The 20,766-nt window shown below is 36.6% G+C and overlaps 1 protein-coding gene across 6 annotated transcripts; it reads left to right on the plus strand.

Moving 5' to 3' along the window:
- The first annotated feature begins 731 nt into the window (after positions 1-731).
- txlnba (taxilin beta a) lies at positions 732-18,991 on the plus strand. Of its 6 annotated transcripts, none has more exons than XM_052586715.1 (11): positions 732-901; positions 2,671-2,956; positions 4,374-4,465; positions 4,977-5,147; positions 10,628-10,822; positions 14,235-14,354; positions 14,888-14,962; positions 16,299-16,391; positions 16,764-16,859; positions 16,930-17,641; positions 18,236-18,991. In XM_052586715.1, exons 2-11 carry the CDS (start codon positions 2,674-2,676, stop codon positions 18,538-18,540), a joined length of 2,142 nt encoding a protein of 713 aa, XP_052442675.1. In that variant the 5' UTR covers positions 732-901; positions 2,671-2,673; the 3' UTR covers positions 18,541-18,991. The 6 variants fall into 6 exon arrangements, with proteins under 6 accessions (XP_052442675.1, XP_052442673.1, XP_052442674.1 ...); XM_052586713.1 differs by having other exon boundaries at positions 734-901; positions 16,930-17,988; positions 18,088-18,991; XM_052586714.1 differs by having other exon boundaries at positions 734-901; positions 16,930-17,692; positions 17,891-18,991.
- The last annotated feature ends 1,775 nt before the right edge of the window (positions 18,992-20,766 follow it).

Genomic DNA, 20,766 nt, shown 5'->3' on the forward strand with positions numbered 1-20,766 from the left:
GCAGTTGCATGCCAAATATTTTTTCAATATTTAGAAATGCGCAGACAAAGACGCTGTTATGGAGTGAGTTGCACTGGAGATGCTAATCACTTCACAATTCTCCATTTGCATGATTTGAAGTGATTAGAGTGCAATTGACTGGAATTATGGTGGACAAATGTGATAATAAATGCTAATAGGAGCTGTGAAAACCCAATACTAAGCAGATTGTTACAAGAAATTGGTCCTCAGGCATTCAGTACACAAGTCAATAACTCAGAGAGCCACCCAGATTTGCATGTTAACCCTATAAAGCCAAGTGTATCATATTTAGTATGCAAATACTAAACGTTGTATACAATCTATTACATACCTTCATGAAAAAATCATGTTAAAATTTAATGAAATGTAAATGACACTTTTGAGGACCGTTTATTTCTATGTTTCTAAATCTAGAGATTCTTCTTCCCTCATATTCTCACTATATCATACTTAACAAAAAACATATACGTACACCATATTAAGATTTCTTTTAGATTTTGTCTAAAGGTTCAACAAACTGTTCCACTAAAAATAATGGAGCTATCATTTAATATCTGAGGCTTTATAGGGGTAAAAGCCTATCAAGGTTTTGTTATTACTTCTAACCAACTGCCATTCAAAGGATTCTAAAATATGAGCTCCTCAGCTGTCTTCCTGAAAAGCCTGAGCAGAAATATCTTGAAAGGCCGATTCACTCAGAGTGTTTGCACAACGCTTCCATTGGTGTTCCACTGGAGGTTATTTTGAGGGGCTCGTGCTGTCAGCTGTTGTCTTGAGTCCTTTTGGACCCTCCTCACTACTCTTTTTCACTCTGATAAAACTGTGGACTGACTGCTTCATTGTCCTCCTTTTCTATTCAAATCTGAACAGACACGTGTAGGTAAGTCTTAAGCTGTACTACTTTATTTAACTTTTTAGTTGATGTTGATCTTGAGAAGCATTAGAGTTGGTTCAAGTCATTGTAGTGTGGTTTCATTATTTTGATCAAGTAATATGAAGAAAAAGCTAATTCCAGGGCAATAATTCTGTTGTTTAAATTCAAATTTGTAGCAAATTTCATCATTTGTCCTAAAGTTTGTGCTTCACTCTAAGTCTGTTGTTCAGATGTAAACCGATGTTTAGAATAGTCATTTTTTCCACTTTGCGTGAAACTGCCACGATTGACATCAGAGTGTACGTGGTTAGACTAAGAAATAGCCTGCCCATATTTAGAGGGTCCAAAAATAGTATGTGGCTTCACAACAGGTGCCATGTTGGTGAAGGAGGAGGGGTGATGGTGAGAGGAGGAGGGGTGGATACATGCACATGGGGTTGGAATGGGGGCTATCATTTTAACCTGATAAGCAACAGAGCTGGGACATAAACCACCTCTGAAATCTCAGAGTTCATTCCACATGAAATCAGCTGTGTAGAGCTGAAGGGCTTCAGACCCGGCGCTATCTGTGACACATCAGATTTAGAGGCTCAGTGATACTCTGCCACTGTGATTTGTGCTATTTTCTCCGCACCCCCTCCTCTCTAGCCTCGTGTGTCACTAGCAACTCGTTGCTTCTCTTCAGATGACCACCAGACGTGGAGGCAACTTAGAGATCAGATGTTACTCTTTTTCAACATTTTGCATTGAAAATGTTTAAGAATTGATCTAACTACCATTAACCAGATCATTAGGTATTAAAGTAATTAAAGTTTTAAAGTATTTACATTAAATTGTAAAATTTTCTGTATCCAGATGTGGATCTATAAAATAAAATAAAAATGTTTCATGAGCATAAAATAAGCATATTAGAGCAATTTCTGAAGGATCATGTGACACTGAAGACTGGAGTAATGGTTATCAGAATTTCAGCTTGCTATCACAGGAATAAATTACATTTGTAAATATATATATATATATATATATATATATATATATATGTATTTATATGTATATATATATATATATATATATATATATATATATATATATATATATATATATATATATATATATATATATATATATAGTAAATTTTAACAATATTACACAATATTTAATTTAATTTTTGAACAAATAAATGCAGCTTTCATGACACTTTCAAAAATATATGACCTAAATATAAACATACATATATAATTATTAATAAAATATCACTACACAACAGTATCAGTACATAGTACACAAACTAAATAATTTGAAAATGGAAATAAGATAAACAAATAGATAGAACTAATTTGGTCATTGTTACTGTATATGTAGACAGACCACTTCACATTCCAATTTCCAGTTTTAAGTTTCTGCAAATATTTCTTTTTCAAGGTCACTTCGTTATTATCAATATTGTTTCTGCCTGAGGCAAATCCATTAATCATTTCCCCAAATTAGAATTTACATTTCAAACAACCTCATGCATTTCAAACATAAATTCCCTCTATTTATGCAAACATACCACAAACTGGCCAAAAGCCATTCATCTTCAGTTTAGTGGCTAGTGATTTCAGAACGTATCAAACCTCTCTACAAGTAATGCATAATCACTTCTCATTAATTTCAACAGTCTCATTTCAGCGTCAAGCCAAGAGTGTAATCAAGGAATTGGCTGTTCTACCTCTGCTAATCAATCTGCTTTCTTCTGAAGCGCTTTTATGATATATTTAACATGATTATTGCAGCAGATGATGGAGGGCAGTGACCAGACCTCTGAGAACACCAATGAACAAGTCAATAGCCCAGAGGAGCAGCCAGTGGACCCCACGGAGGACTTCAGCAGGCAGCTAGAGGATATAATCAACACGTATGGAGCAGCATCCAGCCTGATGCAGGAGCAGATCTCCATCCTGGAGTCTGAGGAGAGAAAGGAAGAGGAGGCAAAGGCTGATAAAGAGGCCGACTCACAAGAAGCTGGTGCCACTCCAGAGAAGGAGCAGATAGCTGATAAGAAAATCCTCAAGGGCCTGGGTGAGCAATTGGCCCTTTTTCTGTTCATTTGATAAACATTGTAAATGTCTTGACAAACTAAAAGACTAAACCTCACAAAGATCATTTTTATTTTGCTGAGCATCATAAAACGGACCTGAGAATGGCCAATAAATGCAAAGTTTAAAAGGAAAGCATTAATAATTTGAAACAGATTTTGTTGTAGCATAGTCTTCACTGTCATATCTGATTTGAGTTTAAAGCATTCTATAAATAAACAATAGTATTAATTTCTTTTGAAAAAAAAAAAGCTTCCTTAACCCAAACATTTAAACAGTAATATATGATTTGAGTGACACAAATGACATCCATTTAATTAAATGACCCACAGAGCAGAGATTTCAGTTAGAAAACTGATTGCTGTTTTATGTTTGAAAAATACTGCCGTATGTAGCAGCTCTCAATCACACAGATGGAGAGTCATAAACAGCGATTGGGTTTTTCTATCAGCAGGACGGTCGAGTGCTACAAATGTGTGGCAATCAACTGTTTGGAAAATTTCCCTTCTCAAGGAAAGAATGCTCACGTCAGTACTGAAGCACACTTTATCATCACCAAATGCAGACAGCTATTATGCTTGACTTAAGTTTTCTTACACAATCTGGGCTTAAAGGGAAATTTTACACAGGAATGAAAATTCTGTCATCATTTACTTGCTCATGTTGTTGCAAACCTGTATGACTTTCCTCTGTGGAACGCAGAAAGATAAAATATGAATAATGTACTGGTCACGAATTCTAATGTTATTACAATGAACAGCTGTTGGAGCTTTTAAGATTCAAAAAGCACACATACATGTAAAAAAAAAGTCCCATAAAATATCATAAAAGTGGTCCATATGACTCATGCACAATAGTTTAAGTCTTCTCAGGTCATATAAATAGCTTTGTGTAAGAATAGTCACAGATAAATCGGTGATAAATTACTATGAGTCTATGATCTGAACTGAAAAACTGGACCAGTCTGATTTGTGAAGAAATCATTCTGGTTTTGTGAACTCATTCAACAATCAGTGAATAAAACTTTCAGTTTGTTCCTGACATAAAGCTCTCTTAAGACTTCTGAAGACAGCACAAAAATGTAACAAACCACTTTGACAGTGCTCTTTAAGAGATTTTTTAAAAAGACAACCGTAAGGTTTGGAATGACAAGAGGGTGAATAAATAATGACAGAGATTCATTTCTGGATGAACTATCCCCTTCAGGCTGAGTATATGCCTTGTGCCTTGTTTGCTTCTCTCAACCATTTTATCACAGTAAACGCTATCACGCTGTGATTCCCCCACTTCTCCCGTTGATTTATTTTGAAGTTGGCGTGCAGAACTTTCCCTTGTGGGCTTCTGCTCATCTTCTTTATCTTCTCATTCTCTGATCTGAACGGAAAATGCTTGTCTCATAGGTAAAGAGGCCGCATCCTTATTGAAAAGCCTGAACAAGCTCGGCTCACCAGAAGAGAAAGTGGAAATGTTGTTGAAGAAATACACTGAGCTGGTGAGTATCCAGACCCATGAGAGAATGCAGCTCTCTGAACACTTTTCACCGCCGGCAACAACAATGCATGGAGGACAGTTAAGAGGAAACAAATAGAACATAAACCAGATTGACACGGAGAGAAAATAAAAGCATGCCTGGTGTGATGTTAAGAGTGGTTTCACTGATACTGCGATGACCTAAATATTCGTCGCCCTGGGCTGAATAAGCTAGTTTGAACACAAGGCCATATGCCACACAAGAAAGCCACAACACTTTCTTCAATTTCAAGCACAGAGATAACGACAGTGCATGTAGAGAAGGGCATATGACAGAAGACTACGAAAATCAGACACAAACAGAGATCTTGTTCTCAGAAATATACAATCTAAGGAAAACTGGAAAAGTCTGTCATTCCAAAATCCACAGACAGACATTATCGAAAGCAGCTTTAGACCAGCCAGAGGTGTTAAAGTGGCGTATCAGATGATGCATGGATCACACCTGTGTGTGTTTTGTGCATATGGGGCAGGTGGAGGAACACAGGACTGAGAAGAAACAGCTGGAGCAGCTTCAGCAGAGACAGGGTCTTCTGGTCAAGCAGAGAGATCAGCTTCAGTTCGAGCACAGTCGTGCCATCCTGGCCCGCAGCAAGCTGGAGATGCTCTGCAGGGAGCTTCAGAGACATAACAGGACACTGAAGGTGAGAGCATTGTCTACTGACAGTTTAAAAGATTGAGAAAGAATACTTAAGCTATGATACTACTTGGTAGGTTTATTTTTTGGGTATGCTATTTATGATAAGAAACAGACATTATTTATTTTGTCTGAATTCATTCGGTTTTTAAAAGAAACATGGCTATTTTCTTATGTCATTTAAATGTTTGGGGTCAGCTGTTCTTTTAAAGTTTCTATTTATCAAAAAATATTGAAAAAGAAGAAGCATCCACAAAAAGTATAACAATTAAAACACTGAAAAGAACAAGAAATGTTTGATGGGCGAAAAATCTGAATATTTCATTCACACTGAAAATTGCAGTAAATTACATTTTAAAATTTAAATGGTATTTCACAGTCGTATTTTTTACTGTATTTTTAATCAAACAAATGTAGCCTTTGAAAGCATAAGAGACTTCTTTAAAAACATTTTTAAAATTTCACTTTTGAACAGTAGTCTATGTTAACACAAAAAAAAAAAATATATATATATTTTCCCTTATTTTAGGGGGAAAAAATAGTTGACCACAAAAGCACGCTGTTGCATTTTTGCAACAACAACAAAAATTATACTCTTAATTCAAGTGTCTCATACTTGCATATACTGAATTTATGGGGGATGTCGCCATTTTTCTATCACTAAACGAAAAAAAAATTATAGCTTCAAATACTTACTTGAAATACTGCTAAAACTGAAATTAGGACCACTTAAAAAGAAAAGCAGACTGATTGACAGGAACAGCGATCAGTGTTTTGTCTACATGTGCCATTAAGGGGTACATTTATCTGATACAGTATAGGATCATAATAACAGACCTTATAGCAACTTCTTGTTTGACATGTGGGAGAGTGTTTCCTATTATCCTGTTACCCGTCTCAGTGTTTTGATTGCTGAGATTGAGTCGATCCAACTTCCTTCTGAGGAGACAGTGTTTTTGATCCCGGTGGGACGTTACTGCAGTGACTCTGTGTCTCTGCCTCGATGAGACACTGACTTCTCAGACTCAAAGCGCTGCTGACTGACAGGTCACTGTGACAAGAGGGATAGTGTTACCGAGCTTCAGTGGCATTTGCCCTTCTTTTATAAATCAAAAGTCAAAGAGAATGTCTCGCAGGCTCCAATCACTGCAGAGGCTACGGCCTCCTGTACTTCCATTCTGTTGATGCTACAGCAACTACGTCTACATCTCAGATAGAATCTGCATAGGTTTTCATATTTTCTGTGCTAATTTTGAGGTGAAATCTGCATAATGGATTAAACCATGCAACTCCTTAAAACGATTTACACATATAAAGAAATTCATAGTACTGTTACATGATGAGATTTTTACACTTATAATCTGTTTTATTTTACATTTAGCAGTTGAGATCACGTTGGGATTATGTGACCGACTGAAAACAACTAATTTTACTGCATAGCCTATCTAGACAAAATAAAATAGTGTCATGAATATTTTGTGTTCTTATGCAAAATATACCAAAAACATAAAACAAGAACACAAAATGATCGAGTTTGCATTCGAAAAATAATTACCTTTATATATGACATCATAAAGTTAATGTTTTTTTTTGTTTGTTTTTTGTTTTTTATACAAAAAATTACATTTTATAAACTCTCATGTTTTCAAAAACAATCTATGCCCATTTCAAGCCTTGGTTTCAAAACATTTTGAAATATGGTCTGACACTATGAACCAAAGATCAGCATTACACATTAACAAATAATAGTCTTTAATTATTTATAGGTTAAATTTAATAGATATTTTATAGATTTGTTAAAAGTGTCATATGCATTTAGGGTTATTTTCGTTGCATCAACATGGTTTTAACCAGCAGGTGCCACCAGCCTGTGGAGTTTTGACAGCATCAAAACATTTTGCAAAGCAAATGATTTAAGGTTTCAAAAAGCTTCATTTCTCCCATCACTACCTTCACTGTCACATGTGTTTGATTCAATAAACAGAACCGACTCATAAGAGTCATTAACAAGGGAATTGGACTTCACTGGTCGTGCTGTATGTTTTTAGTGCATGTAAAAGACAAACTATTTTGTGAATGCCTCTCTCAATTGAGTTGCCATATTTGTCATTTTACAAAACTGTTATTCAGCACTTGAAATGTTTCCAGTTGTCGGATATAGCAGTCCACTCATTTCTTTCAATCTGCCAAACAATTATGTTTCCTTCCAAGAGATAATTTCACCTCCATTCGGTGAATGTGTACATAATATGAAAGATGATATGAATCTTGTGCAAAGCACCTGGAGCCATTTTCTCAGCCACTGAGAAATTCGCTGAACAGATGCTGGAGGACTTTGCATGCACACACACACACACACACACACCTTTTTCTGTTTTTGGGGAGCTTTCTAATCACGTTTGTGTTGTTTTTTTGTCCTCAAGGTATTGAAGATATTAAACTCTTGCTCTAATATGAACTCTGCATGTCTTTGGAAGTTGATGCTATCCTTCCCTAGAGGCTGGCTTTGACCTTGTTCACTCCCCAATCAATTTTATTCAAGTATTATGGAATCCATTAATGAGCAGGTCACAGCAGAACATCTAAGCCCTGTGTGTAGGTGCGGGGCTCAGCTATGAGGACGGTAAATTAGATTTAATCTCGGGTCATTTCCTTTGCACTTATATGAGTGATTCGCTTCCCTGATGAGCTTGCGTAGTGGTAATACAGCTTCACCTTTCCCGGGTGGGAGCTTGAGACTCCATGCCATGTGTAAACACAGGCAAGCAAACAGACTCAGCCCTGGAGAGGAACACTCCATGCTTGGGTTGCTTACAATTAGCTGAGTCAGGAAGCTGGCGCCTCTGAAACAGGAGCTCATGTTTACAAAGTGCACACATTGGATGGCAGGACTATTTAGCATTCACACATCCAATCCCAGATACTAAAAAAGGATAATATTGTTTATTAGTGCTACAAATATAGATCACATAGAGCTTAATACGTCATTAACAACATTTGAGTAATAGGATCATAAACTAGCCTTCACTATTCAGACCTTGTAAGGTAGAAATAATGCCGTTAACATAGCGGTTAGTGCACCTGCTTTGGACATGTTGCACTGGTGCATGGTGCTCAAGTGGGCAACTTCAAGTTGGGCCTATAAGACATCCATTCCCTCTATCCTTTAAAATTCTTGTCACTCTCTTTACTATATCTATAAAATAAAAGCCCTTTCCAAAAGACTGTCTCCAAATTATAACATGGCCAAAAATATCATATTCCTTTATGGCCAAAAATATCGGCCCCCTTGGTAAATATGATCAAAGAAGGCTGTGAAAATTCATCTGCATTGTTAATCCTTTTGGTCTTTTATTTAAAAAAATCACAAAAATGTATCCTTTCATTGGATAATACAAATTTAAAATGGGGGGAAATATTATTATGGAATAAATGTTTTTCTCAAATACTTGTTGGACACAATTATTGGCACCCCTAGAAATTCTTATGAGTAAAATATCTCTGAAGTATATTCCCATTCATATTCACAAGTTTGAGCACTCCAGCATGATTAAAAACATGAAATCATCCAGCTCTTTCTTCCTGTTTCTTCTCAAATATAAAGAGAAGAGAAAACAAAAGCCAAATTCCCTTAATCATCCATCACAATCAGAAAAACCAAAGAATATATCTCGACGTGCAGCAAAAGATGATTGAGCTTCACAAATTGGTGAAGTGGCTTTAAGAAAAGAACTAGAGCAGTGAAAAATTCCCAAATCCACCATCAGGACAATAATTAAGCATTTACAACCAACAGAAAATGTTACAAAACTGCCTGGAAGAGGACGTGTGTCTATATCGTCCTAATGTTCGGTGAGAAGGAGAGTTTATGTAGCTAAAGACTCTCCAAGGGTCACAGCTGGAAAATTGCAGAAAATAGTTGAGTTTCTGGTTCAGAAAACCTTTAAGAAAATAGCCAAACAGAACCTACATCACCACGTTGTTTGGGAGGGTTACAATAGAAATTCTCCTAGCTCATTCAAAAACAAACTAAAGCATATTCAGTTATGAGACACGACTGGCACTTCAAATGGGACTGGCTTTTATGATCAGATGAAACTAAAAAATGAGCTTTTTATATATTCTATATTTCTGCTGGAGGTCCTGGACATCTCGTTTAGATACATGGCATCTCTGATTATATCAAATACCAACAGATATAAAAAAAATCAGAAAGTGACTGACTCTGTTAGAAATCTTGTAATGACCATGTTTGGATCTTCCAACCGTACAATAACCCAAACACATACCTTGAAGAGACACAGAAATGGGTCACTGAACTCAAAACCAAGCTTCTGCTATAGCCATTCCAGTCCTCTGACCTGAACCCTACGGAAAATGAGAGAAGTGAACTGAGGAGGAGAAGCTGGGAATCTGAAGGGTCTGGAGTGATTCTGGATGAAGGAATGGTCTCTGACCTCATCAGGCATTAGGAGAAAATTTAGACCTGTAATGATATTCCCCCCCATTTTAAATTCTTATTATCCAATGAAAGGATACATTTTTGTGAATTTTTAAAATAAAAGACCAAAAGGATTAACAATGCAGATGAATTTTCACAGCCTTATTTGATCATATTTACCAAGGGTGCCTATATTTTTGGCCATGACTGTATATATTACTTTTATTTTTTTTTTTAATTTAATTTTAATGTTTTTATGAAAAACTAATATGAACCATAAACTCTTATAAATTTATCAATACTTATGTTTACACAATAATGAAAATGTACATTTATATTCATTTGTAACATGACTATTAGTTTTACTATTTAATTTTTCTTGTCAACCAGTGTTATTTGAGTGTTATTTTTATGCTATTGTAGTGTTTATTATTATTTTACATTTGTTAATTTTAATTTTCGTTTAAGTAGTTCAGTTCAAGTTTAGTAATTACTGTGCTTTTGTCAGTTTCATTGGTTTTTATTGATTTTCTTTTTATCTGTAATGCATTTTATATCAGCTTTAGTTATTTAAGTACCTCAGATTAGTTCAGTTAACATTTCTCATTGTTTACAGTGTTTTTAAGTTTAGGCGTTCATCTGATATTTATATTTTAATTTTATTTCACATTTATTTTAATGAACCATTTTTCTAAATTGTTTTTGTGTTAATTAACAGTGAAACTGTTATGAAATATTATGAATATATTATTACTATTATTCTTTATAAATATGTTATAAATCAAGCAAAAAAAATGTTGTTTGTTTATAGGCTATATAAAATGCAAACTATGAAATAAGTTTTAGAAAGAGTTGGTCATTTTATTCCACAAATGTTTAAAATATAATTTCTACCACAATATGCTATCAAACACAATACATTATTTGACTTTTTCCATTTAATCACGGCTCCATCTCACGTAATGCTAGATCTAGATTGCTTTCATCACTTAAGACTGCATATTCCCAGATTTCCCACACGTTTCCGTCTCTCTTTCTCCCTGCAGGAGGAGAGTCTGCAGAGGCTGCGGGAGGATGAAGTGAAGCGGAAGGAGATCTCTGCTCATTTCCAGAGCACGCTAGTGGACATTCAGAGTCAGATCGAGCAGCACAGTAACCGCAACAACAAGCTGTGCCAAGAGAACAGTGAGCTGGCCAGCAAACTCAAGACCATCATAGAGCAGTATGAGCGAAGAGAAGAGGTACTGACGGAAATCCACACACATTATATTAAATCCGCAGGACGTATCTAACATCTTGATTTGAAATGCACTAAATCCACACATAAGCAGAGCTCCAGCAGGCCCACCGTTCATAGTGCTTCTGCTGCAACAGACCTCTATTTTGTGCTGTTAATGTGGGCAGTGTGAGGACTGTAACCTGTTAATATGAGCCCTAAAATAAATATGTGCTAGTGGTGTGAAGTAGACCGAAGACCTGTGCAGCGAAAGCCAGCAAAATGAATTGAGGATTTCAAACACCACAATATCTAACAGATCTGTCAAAGAGAATCAGTCTTAAATCTGTTTAAAGCTGCACCGCAAGGCACAGTCGAGATTCGATTTTGCTACAAGTAAGTGTGCACATAAATTATTGTGATGCATTTGATAATGCATCTGATTGGATTTTTTGTTCTGGTCCAGCAGAATAAATGTAATGAGTCATTATTGGGTTTCCAAACTTATTTGAAACTACAGCAGTCAAAAGTTCTGCATAGTTTTAATGTCCTATAAGTCTCTTATGCTCACCAAGGGTGCATTTATTTGATTAAAAAATGCAGTAAAAACAAATTTTGTCAAATATTATTACAATACTATTACAATTTATAACATGTGGTTTCTATTTGAATATTTTTTCAAATATGTTATGGCAAAGCTGAATTTTCAAGATTTTATTTTGTGCTTTTGTATTTGTTTTACCTCTCTACCTCTACATTTTTATTTTAGTTTTGTTTTTCTATCATTTTTGCATATCATAGGATTTTCATATATATATATATATATATATATATATATATATATATATATTAGGGGTGTAACGATACGCGTATTCGTATTGAACCGTTCGGTACGACGCTTTCGGTTCGGTACGCGGTACGCATTATGTATACCGAACGGTTCGTTGGAGTAATTAATTATATTTGAAAAAAAAAAAAAAAGAGAGAGAGAGAAATATAATGATATGCGTTCAACAAGGTAGCCCAATAACCCAAACAACGTAACAGGCAACGCCCCTGACACTCCCGAAGAAGAAAAAAACACCATCTTATATGTTTATGTTAGGCTACTCAGCAGGCGCTCGCTCACTCAGTACGCGCTGAAGGCTCGTTGCAAAATAGCCAATGCGTTTAACAGACTAGAAATGAGAAGATCCTCCAATAACCAACAGGTCTGGTGTTTGGGTGCACTTTGGATTCCCTTTAAGCTATAATGGTGATGGCAAGAGAGTGGTGGATAAAAAAACAACGGTATGTCGCATCTGCAACATGACAGGGTACACCAGCGGGAATAAAAAAAAACAAAAAAAAAAACACCAGCGGGAATATCTGGGATATATGCGTCAGTACTATCTGGGAAAAGACGAAAAAAAGGAGAAACATGCACGCAGCAAACTATCCCTGCAGCATTTAGAAACTATAGCTTACAGGGAATCCAACCCAAACACCAGACCTGTTGGTTATTTTAGGATCTTATATTTCTGGTCTGTTAAAGGCATTCGACATTTTGCAACGAGCCTTCAGCGCGTGCTGAGTGAGCGAGCGCCTTAGGGGCCGTTCACATATCGTGCCTAAAAACGCATGGAAAACGCTAAGCGCGTCTTTCTCCTCCTTTCCAAAGCGCTCGGGCAGAAGCGCTCATGAGGCGTCTGTCTTTGCTAAGCAACAATGACGTGCTCTCTCCATGAGACGCGGAAATTTCAGCGAAGGATAAATGGATTTGCAGCTCTAAAAATCGCTTGCAGTAGCTCTGCTACTAAATTTATTTCAAAATTGCAATCCATATACAACTATGATTAGCTGATCCTTCATCTTGGCTGAGCTCTCAACGTTGTTACGGGAAAGGATGAAGCTGATTGGTTAGTTCTTGTCACATGACCCGCGGTGCGCTTGCGGCATTCTGAAAAGTTGAGATGTTTTTACATTTTGCTGTATCTAAAACGTATCGAACCGAACCGAACCGAACCGTGACATCAGTGTATCGTATCGAACCGAACCGTGAATTTTGTGAACCGTTACACCCCTAATATATATATATATATATATACTTAATTTCAGCTTTTTTAACAAAACCACTAATTGAAATATGTTTATAGTTTTAATGTTTTAACATTAATAATATTTTTTAATAGTTTTAGATTTAGTCAACATTGACTGTTATAAACAAGAATGTAAAGATTATGACTGAGAATATGAAGAAATCAAACAAAAGAAATCATTCTAATATGCTGATTTGCTGTTATTAAAGTATTAGGATAGAATTATTATAAGCATAGAATTAATTCTGGAGGCATTCTTGCATACTGTACTGTAGAAAACTTTTTTTTTTAACTGCAATATCTCTAGTATTTTTTTATTGTTATTTATTTATTTTTTAATCAAATAAATGCATCCTTGGTGAGCACAAGATAATTTCTAAGACATTAATTAATTATTCCAAACTTCGGACTGGAAGTTTACATGAGCAATTTTTACAGTCACGATGCATAAAAACATATGTGTGTTTTAGAGCTGAAGTCTGCCAGAGCTGTAATTTCACAACATGAGGCGGAGGAAACTACACCCTCACACTTTCTAAACCTGCTATATGCACAGCAGATACTTGTATTTTTTGTCTTTGACTCAGTGATTCACGCCTGGTTTGACAGTGAATATTGCACCTTGTAGAACACTCTACTATTCTCTATCTAATCACAGGAGGAATGAAAAGCCTGATGTGAGGGGAAGTTAAGCTCAGTCTGTCACGCTGATGTGTACCACAGTGACTGCTCACACACAGCTGTGTGGTGGGCTAAAACAGACCCCAAGTAGTTAACTGACTAGGAATTGAATTGTGCCGTGTGTCTCTACTGCCATCTGCTGTCTGCGGTAGAGACACGCATCATGCTTAATGTGATTTGCACGAGAATAACATGTTCCTGGAACAACACCCCTGTTGACCAATCACCGCCCTCTGATTTTAGGCATACAAGTTTGATTAATATAAAAGCTGTTCCAAGAACAACAAAGGATGTTGATCCTGGAACATGTTCTGCTTGTGAATAATCACACTGTGTGTTGTATCAGGAGAGAGACAAACACACATTATCAATGTTAAAATGTTGTACTGTGTTAAATGTTGTTCCTAGAAATGACTAGAGCTGGAAAAAAAAAAATAAACAAAAAAAAATATGGCATCCCTGCAACCCTTAATAGGACAAGTGGTTTGGACAATGGAAAAATCAAATCAAATATAAAACCATGATCCGCACTCACAAAACTACTGTAAATAATGTAAAAGAATACATTTTTGTGAGTGCAGATCATGGTTTTATATTAGGATTTTAATAGACTGACATACTGAAATAAAATAATGTTAAAAATAATGAAAAATGTTTCTTCCCTGTATTTTTATGCAGAGTTTAGAGAAGATATTCAAACACAGAGATCTACAGCAGAAACTGTCTGATGCCAAGCTGGAAGAATCCAACATGCTCCTCAGTCAAGCTGAAGAGAAGCACAAAAGAGAGAAGGAATATGTAAGACACACAGATCTCCTATTCTGCCTCTTCAGATTTGCCTCAAGTAAAATGAAGGGCAGGCAAATTCATTTGCATGAGCTTCCAATGAATTCATTTACAAGCAGGGTCTAAAATGAACAAGCATCAAGTGCAAAATGCAAGTAATAATTGGCTTGTAAAAGGTCATTTTAAAAAGAACTGCAACATAACACAAGTTGATATTAATGGTAAGCTGACATTTGCAGATAAGCAGAGTGATGAATGTGTCATTCAGATAAAACGTCTGTTGTGACTTTAAGTCTTCTTAGTGGAACAGTTTATCTCATTGTTTTGTCCCTTAAGATATAGCCTCTCTCTTTCTCTCTTTCTTTCGGCTTATTCCCTTTATCAAGGGTCACCACAGCGGAATGATCCCCTCAATATATTACTATATGATTAACTTGCATTTTCTCAAGTGTGGCAAAAAGTTCATGTTGGACCCTGTTTATAAAAATGTTTCAGTGAATCTCGAGAATTGGCACATGTTAACATCTCACTATTTATGTTGTTAGCTGCTTAAAGAGGCTATTGAAAAAACAAAGAAATGCTACGCAATGAGGGAGCAGGAGTTACAGATGAAGAAACAGGTAACGCCAAGTTCTCTGTCTTGCTCACCTGTGTGTGTCTTGTGTTTAACCAGTTACTCACTCAGGCTGCAGAGTGGAAACTACAGGCTAAAGAGCTGAAAGAGCAGCACACTGTCATGCAGGCCCAGGTGAATATCTACCGCTGTGGCATTACCCACAATCCAACACTCTCTCCTCTCTAGCCGTGGCGTTTCTCTCGCTGAGCCGTCTGACAAATCACATAAACCAATCGATCTTTAAAAGGCAATTTATGGGGATGATTCATTGTCATTAGGTGCAATACAATTCAGATGAGTTGGATAGATAAATTATAGATGGATGTTTATGAGAAGCAGTTTTGCATAAATTCTGTCTTCATTTATTATACCCTAATGTTGTTTCAGACCGGTCAAATCTGTGTCCTCCTGTTGTTTCAGACCTGTCAAATCTGTGTTCAGTGGAACACAAAAGGAGAAATTGGAACAATACTTTTTAATGCAATTACAATAAATAAGGACTGAGGTTTTCCAGTTACATAAAAAGAAATGAAAGCATCAAAAATGTTGTGCATATTGAGAAATACTATCATTCTGTCTTAGAGCAGATAAATCATACTGATCTATTCTTGGAAATGGAAAAAGGAAATGAATGTGACAACTTCTCACTGTCTCTGAATCAACAAAGACAATGAAGCTCTTTCAGTTCATTATGCTGATGGCTGTATGAAGGCTTCCTCTCTCTCGTGGCTATATTGTGACACCACAGACAGAAATATATCATTTCGGTGAATTATTATAGTTTACAAGTGCTGAACTGCAAATACGACCTGGATGAGTTTCACTGCTGCTATTACAAATAATAAGTGATGCCTTGCACATTACATACTGAGTCACTGCAGAAAGTGTTCACTCATTTAAAGCTCTGTGTTTTTGAATGGAACATTTGCTTTGACTAACTGCAGATGGATTGAGTAAAGTGCAGCTGCAAAATCAGTGATTAACTCATTTTTACATCAGATCCATGATGTAAACAGAAGAATGAATGAATAAGTCAATTAATGGATGTATAAATAAATACAAATAAATATATATTTCAATATGTATTTATTTATTTATTCATCAATTCAATCATTAATGTATTAATTAATTATTCATAAATATAAAAAGAAAGAAAGTTTTTGTTGTCGTTTTTACATAAGATTGATATATAATAATTTAAAAGGAAGGGCAAGCTGATAAGTACAAAGGTCATCAACATCATGCATGGTTTTCTTGTGGCACAGTTTATCACAGTTTATTAACAGGCAACATTTACAATGATTTTCTGAATGATGCAAACTTTAATTCTCTTCTTACAGCTTGTGTTGTACTCCCAGAAGTTTGATGAGTTCCAGAACACACTTGCAAAAAGCAATGAAATCTACATCACTTTCAAACAGGAGATGGAGAAGGTTTGTTGTATTAGAAACACTTTTACAGTCTAGATGCAAAAGTTAATAGGAAAAACAATGTTGAAAAACAACTTTATAGTTGTTTTCCAGTGAAAATATCTACAAGATAAAAGTTTCATTTATACCTAAAACAAGTGATAAATCTGCTGATACGGTAAGATAAAACACACTCATAATAAAGCTACATTCTCTGAAAATAAGTTTTCAGTAAATGTTTCTTGCTTCAAGGATTTTTTTTTTATATTTCAACAATAAAATTAGACAAAATTCTAGTTTAATTATTTTAAATTTTTCTGCAGTGAACAACTTAAAATGACTTTGTTTATTTTAAAGCATATAAGTAATATGCTGATCATGTTTTTATTTGAATAGATGACAAAGAAGATGAAAAAGCTGGAAAAGGAGTCAAGTATATGGAAGACACGGTTTGAAAGCTGCAATAAAGCTCTTGTTGAAATGATTGAGGAGGTAATTTACAGTTTGTTAGTATTTGACCATTAGCGTTTCACTTACTAACTGATTAACTCCAATCCAACAGAGATCAGAAAAGGCCAAAGAGTTTGAACTCTTCACTTTGAAAATCGACCGTCTGGAGACTCTGTGCCGAGCACTGCAGGATGAAAGAAAAAGTTTATATAACAAAATTAAAGAAATACGGTCCTCAGAAAAGGAGACTCTAGCACCTGTGGTAGATTTGCCCCAAGCAGCTGAGCTTCAAGAGCTCATCCAACGTCCTAAGTCAGCTCCCAACCCCATGTTGACCGCAGAGATGAAGAGGCTGCGAGAGGAGCAGATCCGTCTGCAGGAGTTTGCCGCTTCCTTGGTAAGTTCCATAACAGATAATGCTGGAGAATCTGATAGTGAGGAAGAGAAGATGGCAGAAAAGATTCCAGTAATCCCTGAGGCTCCCAAACTTGAGTCCACCAAACCAGCGGATAAACCAGATTCAACACAAGAGGAACACTCCACCACAGAAGAAAACAAACCAGAGGTTGCAGGAGTTAATGTAGAGAACCCATCAGTACTCACAAATCCTGAACCCGCCAAACCCCAGACGGAATCCAAACTTCCTCAAGAGAATCTACAACCAGAGATCCCTGAACATCAGACAGGAAAACAAGAGTCTGCCAAAGTGGAACCAAGCCAGGAAGAGGCAACAAAAGCAGAAGAGACAATCAAACAGGAATCCACTCAACCAAAGCATGTCATGAAGGAAGATAGCAAAGATAAAGCTGTTAAACCTGAGCTACCTGAATCAGAGCCACCCAGACAAGAACCCCTCAAAGAAGAGCAGCTGAAGCCTGTCTTGAAAGAAGATAGCAAAGATGAAGCTGTTAACCCGGAGCTACGTGAACCAAAGCCGCCCAAACAAGAACCCCTCAAAGAAGAGCAGCTGAAGCCTGTCTTGAAAAAAGATAGCAAAGATGAAGCTGTTAACCCGGAGCTACGTGAACCAAAGCCGCCCAAACAAGAACCCCTCAAAGAAGAACAGCTGAAGCCTGTCTTGAAAGAAGATAGCAAGGATGAAGCTGCTGAACCTAAGCTACATGAACCAAAGCCGCCCAAACAAGAACCCCTCAAAGAAGAACAGCTGAAGGCTGTCTTGAAAGAAGATAGCAAAGATGAAGCTGTTAAACCGGAGCTACGTGAACCAAAGCCGCCCAAACAAGAACCCCTCAAAGAAGAACAGCTGAAGCCTGTCTTGAAAGAAGATAGCAAAGATGAAGCTGTTAAACCGGAGCTACGTGAACCAAAGCCGCCCAGACAAGAACCCCTCAAAGAAAAGCAGCCAAAGCCTGACTTGAAAAAAGATAGCAAAGATGAAGCTGTGAAATTAGAGCTACCTGAACCAGAGCCGCCCAGACAAGAACCCCTCAAAGAAGAGCAGCTGAAGCCTGTCTTGAAAGAAGATAGCAAAGATGAAGCTGTTAAACCTGAGCTACCTGAACCAAAGCCTCCCAAACAAGAACCCCTCAAAGAGGAGCATGTTGATAAAGCCACAGCTGCCTCTGAGGAAGCCAAAGCACCGGCGACAAAACCTAAAGCCCCAAAATCCCAAGAGGCAAAAGCAAAGGCCGGCAAAGCCCAGCCTAAAAAACAAGCTTCAGCTAAAAAGAAAGGTTCTGCAAAGAGCCCGAATAAAAGCTAAGCCGAAATGCATTACCAAATTAGTTTTTCCTTATATTATTTCTAGATCGGTTTGTTTGTGTTCTTAGACAGGTCTTGTTGTTGATGAGTTTAAATGCCAATTCGCACTGCACTGGCAGATTTCAATAAACAGCAACAGACACATTTGACAGGTTTGGTCTGATCAATGTGTTACTCATGTCAGCATCTGTTGGTGTTGGACTCTGCTTGTTTTTTGCCAACTGTTGAATCAGCATTTATCGAGTCTTGGTATATCTGAAAAGTGATGTAGGCTTACTTTTCTCGGCCTGCATCTGTTTGTGCAGGAATTGTGAATTGGCCTTATAGGTTAATACGGATGATGACATACTGGCCATAGAATTTCTAGCTTCCTGAAGAAGGACTTTTTTTTTTTTTTTCACTTGTAATACTTTCTCAGTATACCTTCAAATAAACATCTGCCCTTGAAAATCCTATTAGATGTTCTCTTTCACAAAGACATTTAGTTATATGACTAATAGAATTTAATGTGAAGCCTATTGTAAACAAAAGGTTTTCAAATGTTCTGGAGAAAATTGCCAGGATGGTGCTACTGTAGGTGGTTGTTAAGCAATGAAATTTACACCACTTTCAGACTGGAGATGGAGACATTTGTCACAATGGGGCAACAAATAATAGGGGGAAAAATGTAAAACCTTTTATTCCAGTAAACCATTTTTAAAGTTGAGAACTTGTTGGTGAAGTGTAGACATTCAAAATGTAAGTTGAATTAAAATTAAATTAAGGTAGATTACAGCTAAATACTAGTTTTTCATATTTTCTGAAAATAGTTGGTTGCTCTCAGTGGTTTGTTAGACCATAGTACCAGAACTAATTGTGGAACTACCCACTTTTAGGCGTTTTCGCATTGCAGGAACTTGGTGCGATTTTAGTACCGGACTGCCTTTTTCGAGAACCAAATTAGCTCCTACTCCAGAGCAGGGTCTAACCAGCACAACTGGTACTAACCGTGACGTAAGTAGACATAGATTGGCCAGACGCGTTCGAAAACACTGGAGTTCTGGAAGTTCTGGAACAAAGCGGTGCTTAAGGTCCTATTGACTTATTTGAACTATCAAACATGTTACCTGATTGACTAACATCTTAGAATGTTTAGGGGTATGTTTAGGGGTGGGGCCAGGTAAGGAGGTGCATTTTCATTGCATGATTTAGAGCCATAGACTGTATAAAAACAGTTTAAGCTAAGCAACTTTCTGATGGGGCTATAGCCCCGTCAAGCCCTGACCTAGCGCCACCACTGGCATGTAATAAAATCCGGTAGCCAAGACATATAGTTAATATAATAATTTAAAAATAAAATATTTTCTATAATAAATAATATAATAATTACTTAATTAAAAACAAAATATTAAATCAATACATCTTTGATAATCCCAAGTTGCTTTGGTTTGTTTTACGAATTAAACTCGTGGCCACAAGAAAAATATGTTGTTCCCTCAACATAATAAGTGGTGGCCATGAGAAATGGATGTTGTTCCCTCAACATAGCATCTCGAGGCAACTACATAACCTCGACAAAATGATCTCGTGGCCACGAGTTAATATGGCATTCCCACGAATTAATATGACGTTCCCACAAATTAATAACTCGTGGCCATATTATCACGTTCCCACAAGTTATTATGTCGTGGCCACGACAAAACTTAGGGAACCGACCATGTTTTCTCCCGGGCACCATAGTGTATATGACATCTGCTTCGAACATTACAATCCACTTCACCAGCTAATTAGCTACTCTTTAACAGCGATGCTGCAGTGAAAATGGAAGATCGGAGGCAGAATTCTAAAGATAACTGTGCGCTTGTTTCTCAAGTCATAAGGTCTATAAAATCAAACTCGCAAATCGTTAAAACAACAATTATAATTGAAGACGACAAATATCACAATCTCCTAAAAAGAACACATCCTTTCAATAATCCACACAATTTGAAAAAACAATCATGGCACAAATGCAGCGAGAGGTTGTGTGCTTCAAGTTTAATAGTGATAATAATAGTGATAATTTCCTTAGCAAGCACCCCAAATTACATTTTGGGCGTCTTCTAATATAAGGATTTTCAAAATAAGGTAGATTGATGATGACTTATGTTAACTGTCACTGGCATAAAATAACTCCTATTGCACACCATGATTTTTACTCATGCAGCAGTTTCCATGGCAACAGCCTCAAAAGGCAACCAGCTTTTAT

This window comes from Carassius gibelio, chromosome B20 (genome assembly GCF_023724105.1).
Source record: "Carassius gibelio isolate Cgi1373 ecotype wild population from Czech Republic chromosome B20, carGib1.2-hapl.c, whole genome shotgun sequence".
In the NCBI taxonomy this organism is placed as follows: Eukaryota; Metazoa; Chordata; class Actinopteri; order Cypriniformes; family Cyprinidae; genus Carassius; species Carassius gibelio.

Excerpts from the sequence above, each read along its gene's own strand:
- txlnba (XM_052586710.1), top strand. The coding sequence starts at position 2,674 with ATGATGGAGGGCAGTGACCAGACCTCTGAGAACACCAATGAACAAGTC. Across the intron at positions 2,957-4,373 it reads GAAAATCCTCAAGGGCCTGG|GTAAAGAGGCCGCATCCTTA; the intron begins GTGAGCAATTGG and ends CTTGTCTCATAG. Across the intron at positions 16,860-16,929 it reads TTGTTGAAATGATTGAGGAG|AGATCAGAAAAGGCCAAAGA; the intron begins GTAATTTACAGT and ends CCAATCCAACAG.